This window comes from Pseudorasbora parva, chromosome 10, assembly GCF_024679245.1.
Source record: "Pseudorasbora parva isolate DD20220531a chromosome 10, ASM2467924v1, whole genome shotgun sequence".
Classification (NCBI taxonomy): Eukaryota; Metazoa; Chordata; class Actinopteri; order Cypriniformes; family Gobionidae; genus Pseudorasbora; species Pseudorasbora parva.
The window spans coordinates 2,419,928-2,437,808 of NC_090181.1; the positions used below are offsets into that span (position 1 = coordinate 2,419,928).

At 44.0% G+C, this 17,881-nt stretch overlaps 1 protein-coding gene across 2 annotated transcripts in view; it reads left to right on the forward strand.

Moving 5' to 3' along the window:
• The window catches only part of LOC137090491 (uncharacterized), a 61,353-nt gene continuing 43,472 nt past the window's right edge, over positions 1-17,881 (forward strand). For both annotated transcript variants that reach the window (XM_067454452.1, XM_067454453.1), the window contains exons 1-6: positions 1-101; positions 4,233-4,301; positions 4,425-4,514; positions 4,631-4,771; positions 5,767-5,856; positions 10,623-10,703. In XM_067454452.1, coding sequence (XP_067310553.1) covers positions 23-101; positions 4,233-4,301; positions 4,425-4,514; positions 4,631-4,771; positions 5,767-5,856; positions 10,623-10,703 — 550 coding nt within the window. In that variant the 5' untranslated portion in view covers positions 1-22. The remainder of the gene's footprint in view (positions 102-4,232; positions 4,302-4,424; positions 4,515-4,630; positions 4,772-5,766; positions 5,857-10,622; positions 10,704-17,881) is intronic.

The following is a 17,881-nucleotide window of genomic DNA, read 5'->3' on the forward strand; positions in this document are numbered from 1 at the left end:
CATCTCTTGTGTCTTTATCAGGATGTCTTTGGAAATGATGTCTCGGCAAAAGCAGAATTTGCTGTGGCTGATGATCGTCTGTTGTGCTTCAGGGCAGATAAGTATGTCGCTTTAAATTATAAATTACATTTATCATCTTGTCAAAGTCTATAATGCCAATGAATGGGTTTGACTAAATGAAAAACAAATACAAATTTTGAAAAGGTAAATAAATAAAAATAAATAAAATCACATTCTATGATTCTGATAAAAACAACATTATGAGTTTAAATGTGTGCATCTAAATTCTGACATCGAAAATAGAGTTTCAGTTTAGTTTTCATGGACTAGTGGAGTTCATGTCTGATTCCTAGTATTTTCTTATTCGTTGTCATCAGGACTTGACATTCACTTTTTTGCTCAACATCCACTGTTGCTTGTGGTTTTTCAAAGTTACTAGCAACTCTGCATTTTCACTGGCCACAATCTTGCTGTTTGGACATTACATTGTATATGATTAAAGTTGACTTTGACATGCTTAAATTATTTTTAGTCATTTTACTTGATTTAGAATATTTAAAACCCTTTCAAACGTTCAAATGCAGAGTGACCACCCAAATCAAGACTACATTGTGTTTCAGCTCAGCTGGTGTGTGCAGGTGGGCAAGGGCTGGGCAATATGAGCACACGCTAATATGAGATTTTATATGACGAGTTATTGTTGTCAGGCTACATCAAAGAACAAAGCAAATTAGCAAATTACAAAAACATAGTTCAATAATAGTACATTTTAAAAAAAAAAGAGACAACAGGTTTATGTAATATGTATACATTTATTTAAAGGGCGGTGAAATGCTGTTTCATGCATACTGAGCTTTTTACACTGTTAAAGACTTGGATTCCCATCCTAAACATGGACAAAGTTTAAAAAAAACTAAGTTGGATGTTTGATGGAGTATTTGTGTGTCAAAAATGCTTATTCCGGTTTCCCACAAGTTTTGGAAAGTTTATTTCGAGTATGGGTCTGTGACGTAAATGGGGCGAAAGAGCAGAGCAAGAGAGCAAATGCATGCCCCATAAGCGCTTCGCTCACTGCTGTCACAGAACTTCATGAAATCAACAATGTTACCAAAGAAGTGTGTTTTTGACGGAGCGGTCCCAGCGATAAAGGTTCACGTTGTGCTTTGGAAGCAGCCGGTGAGTTAAACTGCTTCAAATGTCTGTGTTGTTGGCTATCGTCACGTAAGTAAACATCAGTAAACAACACGATCATATATAGTTAATTTATCAATGGAGCGTGCAATGTATGGTGTGTGTTTAAATACATTTGTTTAGCTGACCAATATAGGTGTCAATTTGTTTATTGAACCACCCCAAACATAAACCTAGTTTACACAATGCGTGCTTCTTCATTCAAATGCGCTACTCCATTGTATAACGTTACACTAGTCTGTAATGCAAAACTGTTTTGCTTGCTACTGCTAAGGTTTATTCACATTCAATAGTGCATAAACCAAATCATGTCCTCATAAACTGCGAGTAAACACACACAAATGTTGAAAATCCACTAAATACAGTACATACCACAGAGATGGACGTCCTGCTGTATCATATCTGTATTAGTTGAATCTAAATGATAGCCATGGTTTATTAGGGTAACGTTTTCTTTTCCACCCTTGAGGATGTCACAGCTTTCAGACGCTTTCATGCAATAGTTGCGCGCTCATGACTCTTTAGCTCGGCCCACACGATACGCCTCCATCCGCTCGTTTTTTTTTTTACGGAAAGACTCAGTACAGCCTATCTTTCGTTTATAAATATAATACAACTAAAGACTTTTCGGAGATATGAAGGATGCAATACTACTCTATAGGTACTCAAGACTGACATGATATTGACTGTAATGTGAAAAGTGTTTCACCCCGCCTTTAACATTTGTAGTTGTTTGATTAACATTAAGGTATTTAATTGGGCTGCTGGATGCACGGATGTAATATTCTGACACATATCCAGTGATCACCCACCGGTTTACGTACATTTAAGCCATAACCGACTGTGTTAATGCAAAATAATCCACACAATGGACATATTGGCATCTGTGTGCGAGTGTATTAGACTATTCAGGTGCAAGAAGAACTGATCGCTCGTGCGACAGAGTGAGAGTGCGCACACGAGAGAGTTAATCGATAACGAATTATAAATGAATTGTATTTTTGTGATACGGCGGTCTTGGCATTTCATCTGCCTGTAGACGGAAATTATATACAACCCGCCAAAGTGTCTAGTCTACTCACAGCTGAAATCTACCCCATTTGGTGGACTGGCGGGTTTTAATGTCAATCTCTGGTTGTCAGAGTGAATTATTATTCATAGTTTAGTCTTAATGTTCCTGTGTATTTATAGTACCCAGTCTGTGTACTACTTTGCCTTGCATTGTTTGTATATCACGCACTCCGTTACGTTTATCCTGTTTTTATCCTTGCTTGTTTCCTGGTTTTGATTTGTTTATTAAAGAATACGACTGCATTTATACAGTCTTGTTCAAAATAATAGCAGTACAATGTGACTAACCAGAATAATCAAGGTTTTTAGTATATTTTTTATTGCTACGTGGCAAACAAGTTACCAGTAGGTTCAGTAGATTGTCAGAAAACAAACAAGACCCAGCATTCATGATATGCACGCTCTTAAGGCTGTGCAATTGGGCAATTAGTTGAAAGGGGTGTGTTCAAAAAAATAGCAGTGGTCTACCTTTGACTGTACAAACTCAAAACTATTTTGCACAAACTTTTTTTTCTTTCTGGGATTTAGCAATCCTGTGAATCACTAAACTAATATTTAGTTGTATGACCACAGTTTTTTAAAACTGCTTGACATCTGTGTGGCATGGAGTCAACCAACTTGTGGCACCTCTCAGCTGTTATTCCACTCCATGATTCTTTAACAACATTCCACAATTCATTCACATTTCTTGGTTTTGCTTCAGAAACAGCATTTTTGATATCACCCCACAAGTTCTCAATTGGATTAAGGTCTGGAGATTGGGCTGGCCACTCCATAACATTAATTTTGTTGGTTTGGAACCAAGACTTTGCCCGTTTACTAGTGTGTTTTGGGTCATTGTCTTGTTGAAACATCCATTTCAAGGGCATGTCCTCTTCAGCATAGGGCAACATGACTCTTCAAGTATTTTAACATATGCAAACTGATCCATGATCCCTGGTATGCGATAAATAGGCCCAACACCATAGTAGGAGAAACATGCCCATATCATGATGCTTGCACCTCCATGCTTCACTGTCTTCACTGTGTACTGTGGCTTGAATTCAGAGTTTGGGGGTCGTCTCACAAACTGCCTGTGGCCCTTGAACCCAAAAAGAACAATTTTACTCTCATCAGTCCACAAAATGTTCCTCCATTTCTCTTTAGGCCAGTTGATGTGTTCTTTGGCAAATTGTAACCTCTTCTGCACATGCCATTTTTTTTAACAGAGGGACTTTGCGGGGGATTCTTGAAAATAGATTAGCTTCACACAGACGTCTTCTAACTGTCACAGTACTTACAGGTAACTCCAGACTGTCTTTGATCATCCTGGAGGTGATCATTGGCTGAGCCTTTGCCATTCTGGTTATTCTTCTATCCATTTTGATGGTTGTCTTCCGTTTTCTTCCACGTCTCTCTGGTTTTGCTCTCCATTTTAAGGCATTGGAGATCATTTTAGCTGAACAGCCTATCATTTTTTGCACCTCTTTATAGGTTTTCCCCTCTCTAATCAACTTTTTAATCAAAGTACGCTGTTCTTCTGAACAATGTCTTGAACGACCCATTTTCCTCAGCTTTCAAATGCATGTTCAACAAGTGTTGGCTTCATCCTTAAATAGGGGCCACCTGATTCACACCTGTTTCTTCACAAAATTGATGACCTCAGTGATTGAATGCCACACTGCAATTTTTTTGAACACACCCCTTTCAACTAATTCAACTAATTGCCCAATTGCACAGCCTTAAGAGCGTGCATATCATGAATGCTGGGTCTTGTTTGTTTTCTGACAATCTACTGAACCTACTGGTAACTTGTTTGCCACGTAGCAATAAAAAAATATACGAAAAACTTTGATTATTCTGGTTAGTCACATTGTACTGCTATTATTTTGAACAATACTGTATACAATTGCTTTGCTCATCTTCCTCACCTGACCTAAATGTTATAATAATAACATAATAGCTTTTTAATGTTGTCTTTCTTTGTTCAGGCTGCTCAAAAAGAATGGTAGTTGGTGACAGTTTGACAGGTGCATGTTTCTGGAACTCGAGTAAAACAGGTAGATGTGAAATATACACTGCTAACGTGACTGTAGAAATACTGCACATTTATTAGCTGAATGTTCCTGTGACAACTGACAGGTCAAGTTCCAAACTCATATTGATTTCTTTTTTTATTTCAGATTTTAAACTGAGTTGTTCATTAGCTTGTTTTACAGAAATAAAGGATGTAGAATGCACAATGAATGTCAAAATAAACACATCTTGTCTAGGTGAAAAACATGTACATTTTATTTGTTTTATATTTTATTTTATATTAACTGTTCTTAAAACTCTTTAGAATGTATTTTGTTTCAACAATTATGAAAATGTTCTTTCCGGCTTTCAGGACACTGTGTAACAGACAGTTTCAACATAACAAATAATGGAGGAAATTATGAAGTAAAAATGAATAAGACAGCTGAAGACATAGAGCTGTGGTTTTTGCCAAATGAATTCAATTGTGAGCCATTAAAAAACGCAAATGCAGGTGTGTATTGTCCTAAATGGAATGAAAATGTTAGTGTTTATGATTGATCACTGCTGTCAATGATGATGATTTTACCACTGTTGGTTAATCAATGCAAAGCAACAGCAGATCCTTACACACCTAAAGCCCTATTCGGACGGTAATTGTTTCTCATGTGGACGTCCGGAAAAATAAATTTGCATGCCACCTCAGTGATAAAACTCGTGCATTCAGATGGTGATTTATTCACAGTGGAGGTGGGAGTTTAATGATCCTGCACCTGGGAACACTGCTCACATGCTCAGTCGAATGATTGTCTGCTGTAAAAATGTCATATGCTTGGAATAATAAGAATAAAATCATATTTAATAATAGCAAATTATTTAAAATCTCCTGTTTAAAGAAAAGGAACATGTAATTTAAAAAATGTGGAAATGAGCGGAAATAACTTATTACAATTCTGCAAATTTAACCTGTAACATGAATTACTGCCATAATACTTTCCAGCATTTCAGTAATAAAATTGTAGCCTATAGATCTTTAAAATGCATCCTAATTATAGCGAAGCGCAATGATATGGTGTGCCGCTGTGGTAAAAAAAAATATAAACAGTTCATTTTGAATCAAAATCTTCTTGAAAACTCAGATGTGGATTCGGACGGCAATTAAATCACCATACGACCTTGGTGTGTGTCAAAAAACAGGTGGTAATTTGGTGGGGCATTTTTACACGGGTGTTGGGAGAACAACACTGACATTCTGCATTCAGACGGTAATAAAATCACAGACTAGCCCCAGTAAATGATGAAAATATCTTACGACCCCACGAGAAACAATTACCTTCCGAATAGGGCTTAAGACAAACTGTTCGAATGGAGTCTGTAAATTAATTGTCTTCTAAGCACTGGCATGTGTTTGAGTTTGGAAGTGCAGATTTTGGTAAACCACAGACTATTTTAGACAAGCAATATTTAGTGAGTGTTGTAATAATTCTCTTATAATTATCTTCCCTTAAGGTGAAGTATTAAACAAGATTGTGACTTGCAATTGTTACACCACCCTATTCTGCACCTCTGTCTGCAATTTAAATGGAAACTCATCCTCAGGTGAGATGATGTCCACATGTTCAGTGTTTTTTAATGTGAGTCTATCTCTTCAAATAGGCCAAGGCTCTGGTTATTTACAGGATAGGTGTAACTGGCCATTATGGGAATGAGTCTGTGCTGATCTTTATCTAATGTGTATTATTTAATAATATAACTTTTCCTATTTTATATTTTCCTTTCAGTAAGTTATGTTTTATTTACATAGTTTAGCAGAAATAAGCTATATAATAATAAGTCAAATACACAGACTGCTATCAAAAGCAGTTGTCCCAACACTTATCCTGCCTGCCATTTGTCAGACAAACAGGAGTCACACAAACAAAGGGAAAATTATTTTAAAAATGCTTTTAAAGCATCACAATATTTCACTCTTCAGGAAGTCAAACAGCCAATAATTAAACAGACTTTGGACACTAATAGCTTTTTTTATTGCTTGTAAAGTTGGGAACTCCAAATTGTAGAATCTGATAAAAGTGGGCGGAGAGGCCCAGCCTGCCGCCGCACAAATATATTCCATGGAAGTGCCACATGACCAAGCCCAAGACGAGGCCATGCCTCTAGTGGAGTGGGCTTTAATGCCTGTAGGACAGGTTAGGTTCTAGACCTATATGCTATTGGGATTGCATCCACTATCCAGTGTGAGAGTCTGTTTCATGACAGCACAAACTTTAGTGCGACCACCGAAGCATCCCCTGGGGGAATGGGTCCTCTGGATAGCATATCCGGACCCTGATTCAGAATACCTGGCACGTGAGCCGCCCTTAGGGAGCTCAGATTGTACTCTGCCCATAAAAGGAGATGCTTAGCCATGCAGTGAAGGGAGCCGATTTTATGTTCGTTACCAAGACGTGGTGGTTCTTATGACGTAAGCCGCTCGTTGAGTCTTGAGTCTATGACAGTGACTGTACTGATAAGCCTGCCCCTCGAAGGCAAATCTCAAGAATCACCTATAGTGGGGGGGCTATCGTAACGTGAAAGTATGCGTTTTTCAGATCTATTGTGAAAACCCAATCCCCGGGGCAAATGTGCGCGAGGATTTGTTTCACCGTCCAACCTTCCAACCATCTTGAAACGAGCGTGTCATAAGTGCTTTGTTCAGATGTCTGGCCTGAGACTGCCATCTATTTTCGGGACGAGGAATTAGCGACGGTAAAAACCTGACTCGCTAGCATCGGGTGCACTGTTTCCACCGCTCTCACCTTTAACAGTTTTAACACCTCAGCAAGAAGCACGTGACTGACACTGCTTCTTACTGAGGGCTCAACCACGGCTTGAATAGCGGGGGTCTGCAAGCAAAACTGTAGCGAGAACCTTGTTTTATATGTTCAACACCCAATATTATATACCAGGAATGGCCTGCCAGGCCTGGGCTCGTGAAGCCAGGGGTTGAATTAGATTCAGGGGCGGGCCGTTTAGCGCGACGGAACGAGAGAAGAGGAAGAGTGAGGAAAAACTCCATCTGTCCTCGGCGCCTCCTCAGCACGGCGGTATAGTGACGAGAGCTTTGGCTCGAGTGCGCCTATTCACTCTAGTATCCTCTGTCCTCGGCGGTAGCGTGAAGGAACGAGAGTAGAGGGAGAGTGAGAAGAGCTCCGTCTTTCCGCGGCGCTTATACGGCGCGGCGGAACGAGAGAGTCCTCTCATAGAACAAGCCTGTAAGCTCTAGAAGTGGCGTTGCAGCGGCAACACACACAGACACACACTCAACATAGACACACAGAATAAAGGATATTTAACGCCGGATGGCAAAGCTGCAACGCAGGTGGCTGAAGGCAGAGACCCGGAGGGAACCGGCGTCCTCAGGGCTGCAGGAATGTTCCGCTGGTTGCTTTTCGACGGCGGTTTCCTTGATTCCGGAGGTCAGCGACGGTGTCGCTGAAGGAGATAAAATCTGACACCTATGGTGAATCAAGGTCTTATATAGCCTCCTGTATGCTAATAAAAGCCCCCTTTTTCGGTGGTCTCTCTGGAGCACCCCCATTGGTTCGCTCCTCTCAGCTGCCTCACCATAGGTTTCTGAAGTTGCCGCGGCCCGGCCAATCAGAGCGCTCCTCGCGCCGGGCTATGGCCGTGCAGCTGCACTGTGCTTTACATAGATACCTTTATTAATAAAGTTTTACATTTACATTTACGCATTTGGCAGACGCTTTTATCTAAAGCGACTTACATTGCATTCAAGTTACACATTTTTTTACATTATTTTCATTTCTTGTTTTCCCTGGGAATCGAACCCATAACCTTGGCGTTGTTAGCGCCATGCTCTACTGGTTGAGCTACAGGAAAGCATGCTTCATATAGAAAGTTTTGCTTCATATTCTCGAGAAAATTAGTTTTTCCCATACGCAATACGAGGAACCTCTCTCGAAAGGGAACGTCTCGGTTACGTATGTAACCTTCGTTCCCTGAGGAGGCAACAGAGACGTAACGTCAGTGACTGACGAATGGGGGCTTCTAAGCGAAACCCCCATTCGTCAGACACTGACGTTACGTCTCCGTTCCCTCCTCAGGGAACGAGGGTTACATACATAACCGAGACGTTCCCTTTCGTTCAGTCACTCCGACGTAATGTCAGTGACTGACGAATGGGGGTTTCGCCTAGAAGCCAATCATCTTCGAGATCTCAGAAAACGCCCAGTGGCAGTGCCAATGCCATGGGCATGCGAGATTTGCATGCGTAACTCCGCCTACCCACATGGGTATATAAGGAAGTAGCTTGGCATGATCGCATTATGTTTACCTTCTTCGGAGCCAAGACTGAACTCTCGGCCGTTCCAGCGGTACAGCGGATGTGGCAGCGGGACATTACGTCTCCGTTCCCTCCTCAGGGAACGAGGGTTACATACGTAACCGAGACGTTCCCTTTCGTTCAGTCACTCCGACGTAACGTCAGTGACTGACGAATGGGGGTCCCAATGTAATCACGCCACTCAGCTGTCTTCCAGTGCCCTGCACAAGCGTGAGTGCCCTGATGCAAGTTAGGACGGTCAAAGGCCTCTACTTAACGCAGGAATACCAAGGTACACAGGAAGGCCACCTCCAAAAACCAATCGCGAGAACTCGTGACAGGGCGGAGTTCCAAACCAGCCCAAGGCTCGCGGCTGCCCGAGATAACATGGCTGTCAACTCTAGGTCAGATTCTACAGTGCTACCACACCTGGAGGCGGAGCATAGCCGAATCGTCATCCCCAAAGGACTCTAGCCTACCTTGAGATGCGGCAATCGACCTCTCGCCGCTATCTGGAGTGTGAACGAAACAAACAGGGCGTCAGCAGATGGTCCCGCCGCTTCAGTCCAACACTCGCTGGAAGTGATGTGCGAGAGGGCGGGAGTGGCCCAAGGAATGATCCTCGGGGTTCTTAAACCACAGCAACCCCCTCAGGTCACCCTGGCCACCAGCCAAAGTACCACCTCTCTCGGAGATGGTAGATCGGGGTATGGCAGAGGGGACTCTCTCTCTTTACAGAGATCATTGAGTCTCGACCACAACATCGCGATGGCCATGTTCCCGCAGAGGGAACACAGCACATCCACAAACACTCTCCGAACGTGCTGGGCCCAAACACGTCGAGCAGTGAATGCGTCCCAAAGACAGCAACAGATATCGACCGCACCCGGAAGTGCGCGGGCCAACCATCTTGAAAAAGACGTGCCACACGCAAGCTCTTTTTGTGAGAGGAAGCTCTGCAGAGTGCCGAAGCGCCCAGGGAAAACACACTGACGATTGGGGGTTTCGCCTAGAAGCCCCCATTCGTCAGTCACTGACATTATGTCGGAGTGACTGAACGAAAGGGAACTAATTTTATTTTCCTTTACACACTGCACACAGCAACAACTTTTAATAAAGCAACCAAAACTGTCTGCCAATTGACAGATGAACTGACAATGGCTTTCTTAGGTTTAAATAAAAGGTCATGTGGCGAATAAACATTAAAAAAAAATTCTCATAACATTTTAAAGCCACAATTGAAATACAGAACATTACACAAATATATAAAAGAACATTTTGATAGTAAACCTACAAAAATACCTGCCTAGAGAGGAAAAGAACAATGAGTGCATTTACATGCATGTTCTTAAGCCGATTATGCCTATGATCACACCATACACAAAGCTCAGAGCCGTGTCTCAGGTATCTCACACCGGATGCGCACATTATATGCACGCAAGCTCAATTTTGACTTCTGACAAAAGAGCTACAATGGGTGTATCTTGTAGCACAGGTTGATATCAGTATGTACATGAATGATTTGAGGGAAATGTAATATACATTTAATATAAAACATTGAAATGGCTCTCTGTGGCGCGGCAGGATTTTAAACAACTTCCTGAGTCGCAGCGGACAGGCACTGAAGGCCACCGCTGGTGTGTGTACACCAATAGTCTATGGTGAACACTCATTGAAAATATTGTGTTCATTGTACATTGCACATTGCCGCACAGCGGCGTGCCACGTTTTTAAAATATTGAGCACTCCCATATAGCCAAAATGGTATGATCCTTATTTTTATAACACCTTCGAAGATTCAACTGTGAGATCGGTGGTCGAATCCGGTCATGCATATCGATGCATCGAATCTTTGACTATTCGGGGTCAACCCTATAGGCTACAGAACACAATCTCTCTTTTGTCTTTTATTTCTCTGTTGTTCTTTTATTACTTCCCTGATTGTCTTTTATTACTTCCCTTGATTTTATTTTAAACGATTGTAACAGCTAGAGTATGATTTTATAATTTGTTGAATTTTTTGTTGTCATGGTCTCTTGAGGTTGTCTGATCCCTACTGTACCTACTGTTAATCCTAAGGAGATGTGTGAAAATGCTACATATGATGATTATACATGCAGAGGTAAGTCTATGTCAACATAAAAAAAAATGCATTAGTTGTTAAAGTTGCTTGTCACAGTCACACCCATCAAAGCAACGTAGTTCTATGTGTCTGGTGGTAGTGTTCTCTATAGAAAAACATTGTCAGAAAAACTAAAATGCATAGAAATATTATGTTTGTGAAGAGCATTCTCCTACATGGCTTTAGATAACGTATCTAGGAACAACACTCTCTAACACTCAAAAAAGTTTTTTGACAGAAACAATGGACAGAAATCGCTTCCTGTACTCATGAGTTGTAAGTCGCTTTGGATAAAACCATCTGCTAAATGCATACATCTTAATAAAGAATTTTAAAGAAATTAAAGCTTTTTAAAAGTAAAACATTTATTAAATATGTATTTTTAATGAATAGGTGGTTAGATAAAAAAGGGGGATAACTGTTGTTCCCTTTCGTTCAGTCACTCCGACGTAACGCCAGTGACTGACGAATAGGGGTTTCGCCTACAAGCCAATCATCTTCGAGATCTTAGAAAACGCCCAATGGCATTGCCAATGCCATGGGCATGCGAGATCTGCATGCGTAACTCCGCCTACCCACATGGGTATATAAGGAAGTAGCTGGCATGATCGCATTATGTTTATGTTTCTGCTTCGGAGCCAAGAGCATCTCTTCACTCCTGCAAGCCTGAATTCTGAAGTCCTCTCTTCAGTCTTCGAGACGAGCGGTTCTCCAGGGTGTTGGTGTAACGGCGTGTTCCAGCGATCTCACATTGCCTGCCTGCTGATCTGTGCAGTGATCTGCAACAGCTGTGTGTTTTCTCCCTGGGCACTTCGGCACTCTGCAGAGCTTTCCTCTCACAAAAAGAGCTTGCGTGTGGCACGTCTTTTTCAAGACGGTTTGCCTGCGCACTTTCGGGTGCGGTTGATATCTGTTGCTGTCTTTGGGACGCATTCACTGTTGGAAGTGTTTGGGCTTCAGCACGTTCGGACAGTGTTTGTGGATGTACTGTGTTCCCTCTGCGGGAACATGACCATCGCGATGCTGTGGTCGAAACTCAATGATCTCTGTAAAGAGAGAGAAGTCCCCTCTGCCACACCCCGATCTACCATCTCCGAGAGAGGTGGTACTTTGGCTGGTGGCCATGGTGACCTGCTGTGGTATTAAGAACACAGCGAGTGCTCGACTGAAGCGGTGGGACCGTCTGCTGACGCCCTGTTTGTTTTGTTCACACTCCAAATAACGGCGAGAGGTCGTTTGCCGCATCTCAAGGTGGGCTAGAGTCCTTTAGGGATGACGATTCGGCTATGCTCCGCCTCTGGGTGTGTTAGCACTGTAGAATCTGACCTAGAGTTGACAGCCATGTAATCTCGGGCAGCCGCGAGCCTCGGGCTGGTGTGGAACTCCGCCCTGTCACGAGTGCTCGCGGTTGAGTGATTGGATTTTGGAGGTGGCACCCGACAGCTGCGGGCCCCACCCCCAATGCCATTTCGCTCCCGAGATGCATAAGGAGTGCACGCAGTCCGGGAGATCCCTGTCTTCCCGCGACCGTTCGGTTGCTTCCTCCAACTGCTCTGCCCTCGAGGGGATGGGGCCTAAGGTGTAGGTGACCACACGCCCCCTGGGTCAGGAGATGTCCACAGCTGTGGTCCGGGAAAGACGATTGGCCTTACTTGGTTGATGTTGGAAGGCTGAGTGAGCCCGCCTCCTCAACTCGCCCATATCCCAGGCTGGCCTTATCGGCGGCACGGTCGAGGACTGCACCCAACAGTTCTTGGCCGTCCCCAGAAGCAGACTGAGGCCTTCAAACACTTACTGCCCCGGCGGCCCGCTGCTGCAGCGCCTATCTAAAGCGCCTTGCTCAGTGTCCTGAACCATCTCGACGACTGGCTCATACTGGGCCACTCTCGGGAGCAGGTGTGCGAACACAGAGACCTGGTTCTCCACCACTTAGCTTGTCTGTGCCTTCAGGTCAACTGGGAGAAGAGCAACTCTGCCCCACGCATACTTTTCTCGGTATGAAGATCGACTCGGTCGCCATGTGCGGGCAGCTTACCGGCGAGCGCGCGCAGTCACTGCTGACTTACCTCCGTCAGATAGAGAGCAAGAGTGCGGTTCCACTGAAATTGTTTCAGAGGCTCCTGGGGGAATAGGGCATCTGCTGCCTTTGTGATGCCGCTCGGATTGCTTCATATGAAACCGTTTCAGCACTGGCTTCGCGATTAAGTCCCGAGATGGGCATGGCAGTCTGGCATGCTCCACGTCCCAGTGACTCGGGCCTGAAGACAGACACTGACCCAGTGGTCGAACCTCAGTTGTCTACGGGCAGGTGTTCCCTTAGAACGAGTTTCCAGGCATGTTGTTGTGTCAATAGATGCTTCCACTACGGGTTGGGGTGCCACGTGCAATGGACATGCTGCCGCAGGCTCCTGGACAGAGAGCCAGCGCCACCTGCATGTCAATTGCTTTGAGTTGCTGGCAGTACGGTTCGTCCTGCACCACCTCCTAGTGTTGCTGAAGGGTCAACACGTACTAGTCAGGTCGGACAACACGGCCGTTGTAGCGTACATCAACCACCAGGCGGTCTACGCTCCCGCCGCATGTCCCAACTCGCCCGCCATCTCGTGTTATGGAGTCAGAAGCGCCTAAGGTCCCTTCGTGCTGTCCATATCCCGGGGATCTTGAACCGTGCAGCCGACGAGCTCTCACGGATTCAGCCAATCCCTGGGGAGTGGAGACTCCATCCCCAGTCGGTCCAGCTGATCTGGGATCAGTTCGGGGACGCACAGGTAGATCTGTTTGCCTCCCACGACTCATCTCACTGCAGCCTGTACTATTCCCTGACCGAGGGCACGCTCAGCACGGATGCACTGGCACACAGCTGGCCGCAGGGCCTACGCAAATATGCGTTCCCCCCAGCGAGTCTTCTTGCACGAGTTCTGTGCAAGGTCAGGGAGGACAAGGAGCAGGTCATGTTGGTCGCCCCATATTGGCACGGCCGGACCTGGTTCCCAGAACTGGTACTCCTTGTGACAGCCCCTCCCTGGCCGATTCCTCTGAGAGAGGATCTCCTCTCTCAGAGACGGCTGTGGCACCCGCGTCCCGATCTTTGGAACCTCCATGTGTGGCTCCTGGACGGGACGCGGCAGGTTTGAGTACCCTACCACCTCCGGTGGTGGCTACCATGACTTCCCTTAGGGCCGAGTCCACGAGACAGGCCTGTGCATTTAAGTGGAACCTCTTCATCAGCTGGTGTTCTTCTCGCCAAGAAGACCCCTGGAAATTCCTGATCGGGTCAGTGCTCTCATTTCTCCAAGAAGGGTTGGATCGAAGGCTGTCTCCTTCCACTCTGAGGGTTATGTGGCCGCTATCGCCGCCTACCATGACCTCTTGGACGGTAAACCGGTAAGTAAGCACGACCTGGTCATCAGGTTCCTGAGGGGTGAGAATTCGGGCCGGGTGACTCTCACATAATCCTGAGACCCTGGCCTGGATATGTGCCCAAGGTTCCCACCACTCCGTTTGCAGAGACCAGGTGATGAACCTGCAAGCGCTGCCTTTGGAGGAGGCAGACCCAGCCTTGGCACTGCTCTGTCCAGTACGCACCCTCCGCGCTTACGTAGACAGGACGCAGTGTTTCAGGACCTCAGACCAGCTCTTTGTTATGGTGGGAAGCTAAAAGGGAAGGCTCTCTCAAAACAAAGGTTGTCCCACTGGGTAGTGGACACCATTGTTTTGGCATACCAGCAGCAGGGATGCCCATGCCCCCTTGGGGTTAGGGCACACTCAACTCGGAGTGTGGCCTCCTCTTGGGCTTTAGCGCATGGCGCTCCGCTAACAGACAACTGCAGAGCTGCAGGCTGGGCGACACCGAAAACATTTGCCAGATTTTACAATCTCCGAGTGGAGCCTGTATCATATCATATGCACACGAAAACTGCATAACATATGCACATAAAAACTCCTTTTGGCATATAAATCGCACAAATACAATTTGGGCTATAGATATGCCTTTTCATTAGATTAGGCTGATTTTTACAGTACTGTACTCTGCATCTCACAAACTTGTCCTTTGTTTCTGTGATACTGTAATACTTGTTCTTTGTTGATATGAACCTGCAACCAGTCAAAATCTATTGAGCAGTCAGTACTGTTAACAAATGGAAAGCAACATGTTCAGGGCAATACGATTTGTTAATTGTACAGTATACAGCCTACAATGCACTGTACTTATATTGGTTGTGTCTCATCATTTGAAACAGGTTAAATCAGTTTTGAGTGGTTGTGTTCAATAAATTACATTGTATTCTCCATTTGTATTTGATTGTTGCCACTTGTGTTTACCCGTATGGATGACGTGTGCATTAGAGTGCAGAATGTGTCTTGACAATGAGAATGTGTTTAGAGTTTTGCTGAAAAGTCTAAGTTAGATCTGCAAATTGTGTTTAACCATGTGAAATGGTTTAAGGCATTGAAAACATACTGCACAATTAGCTAAAGGAGTTCAAGCAACTAAGAACTTTGTTCGGGGGGGGGGGGGGGGGGTACTCTGGGTTCGGGCCAAGTTCGAGCTCGAATCCCTCCCCCCGGACAGCACGCCTAATACGCATTTATATTACTCTATATAATTATATGTAAGTGTGAACTCGTGAACCCACTGATGTCACCTATGGACTACTTTGATGATGTTTTTATTCCCTTTCTGGACATGGACAGTATACAGTAGTGTGCATTCACTTCCATACACTCTCGGACTAAATATAAAATATCTTAAACTGTGTGTGAAGGTGAACGGAGGTCTTACGGGTGTGGAACGACATTAGGGCGAGTCATATGACATACATTTCATTTTTGGGTGCTTGAAGTCCCACGGTGGGCAAGTGATGACACTGGTGTTGTGGCTAAACACCTGTAACAACGCAAGCCTACCTCAAGCCATAATGACTTTAGGCTCCCAAAACATGTTTTGTAAACAGTGCAAATGGCACTTATTTAAACATTAATCTTAATTTTGTCTCCGTTATGCCACACAAGTCTACAGTGTGCACATTAGACACAGTGTCCTTCTGTTGTCTGAGTTGATTGACAGTTTTTAGGTGTGTTATTGACAGCATGCGACACCCTTTGGTCGTGTGAAATTGTCAATAACACATCAGCACTGAAAAAATGGGGGTATTTTTTTAAGATGATAATTGCACAACTTACTTGATATCATATAACCATTGCATAATGACAGTTTTCATTTGTGGGCGAATAATCCCTTTAAAACAGACGGAAGTTAAAATATCAATTATTAGACATGACTGTCCTTGACAACAAAGCAAATCCCTTCCACTGTGGATAATTCTGCAAACATTATTTCATCCACCTCTGTGCCAAAAATATTCCACTAATCTTGTTCGTAGGGATGGACAACTTTGCTCTGACTAAGTGACATAACATGGTAGAATTGTTTAAATTACAAAACATAATGACCACCACTTAGTCTGAATTACTGGTTAGTCAAGTTGTTTAACAAATTGTGGTATTTACCTTCAGAAATTAATTCAGCAGCTTGCAATTTGATATATTTCTTGTGATTTTCGTGCTGCACCTTAATGATAATTTTGCAATCGACAGCATGAACCTGTAGAGAAACAGAGGGACAACAGGAGATTTACTAGATAATATATCTATGCAATGCAAACTAAATGATAAATAGGTAGGTAAGAATCAGAAAGCTTTTACTACACTCAAATCCTCGATGAACAAAATGTACCTTTTGAAAGTTAAGCTGCAGGGTTTGCAGATGCTTTAAAACAGCACTTCAAACTTCTAAGGATGACAGCAATCTTTCTGTTACCCTGCTTAACAAATGCACTGACAGAAATAAATAAAAAATCCCTATATGCCACCTTCTTGTTATGAAAGTTTTACTAATACAAAACATATCTTTACAATACATGTGTTGTGCTGATAATTAATATCTGAAACACATTAATACCAATGTGGCCATATATCTAACTTCGCATGGTTATGTTTGCCTAACGGCAGCTTTACAAAACCAAAACTGTAACTTACTTACCTTATAGAAGAAAGAGTCTCTCGATCCTGTTGATTCCTACACATAACGAGAACGTACAATTAAAAAAAAAATAACGTCAGAGATATTTTACTTACAAGTTTATGCAAGTTAATTACATTTAATTTATTTAGTGATAAGAAGTGATTAACTTTACAGTTGCTGAATAGATTGCGCGCAATATTATAGACTAAACCGTGAAGGCAGGGTTGCCAACTTTTAAGTTCCCTATATCGAGGAACTTCGCACTGCGTCAAAACGACGAATTTGGGGATGCTCCCTAAGCATCAACGCATCTAAAGTATTAATGAAACTAGTCCAATCCTGATTGGTGTTAAGTCATGACGTAGATGTGACGGCATACCCGGAAACTATAAAGGGGATAGCGTCAGTTATCGCTCTTCAGCATAATGCTCTGTGTGTCTGTCTATTTATTGTTCTTTGTCAAAAATATATATTGTGTGAGTGGCGACTGAGAGAGAGTTCAAGCAATGTGTGCACCCGTGTCCCCGTTCATGCGGGCTCAGACACACATTTGCTTTGTGTGAAGTGCCTGGGTGTTCAACATGCTAGGGCGGCTCTCGAGGGAGCCGCGCATATTGGCATTGTGATAAGCTGACGCTCAGGGTGCTTCGCTCTCTGCTGGCCGCGTGCTCAAGAGGACGGCCAGCCTCATCTGTCCCGCGTCTGTTTAGGCAGCGCGCGGCGGCATAAATTAGTGTACTCGCTAATGAACATCAGCGGGTCTTGGGACTGCTGAGGCACCATCTCAGTCCTCGCTGACAGTTCAGATGTTCTCTTTTCCCGAGTGGAAGCCCGCTATGCGGCTTCTTCCCCCGAGGTGGAGAACCCGATGCTTGAGCCGTCTGACGTGCACAGCATCGAGGCGGGTGAAGTTAAGCACCAAACACGATACTTCATTCATAAAATAAGGGCGCTCGGGCAGTTCTCGAGGGGGCTGCCTGTAGTGACTCTGTGTTCTCCCTCCCCGTGCGGAAGCCCGCTCTGCGGTTTCTTCCCACGGGTGGAGAACCAGATGCACTGTGGTTTTTCTCTCACGCATCCTGCCCCGCTGGGGTTGGATGCCATGGTGCAGACATGGCCGAGGCTGCGTCTGTGCACTTTTCCCCAATCATTT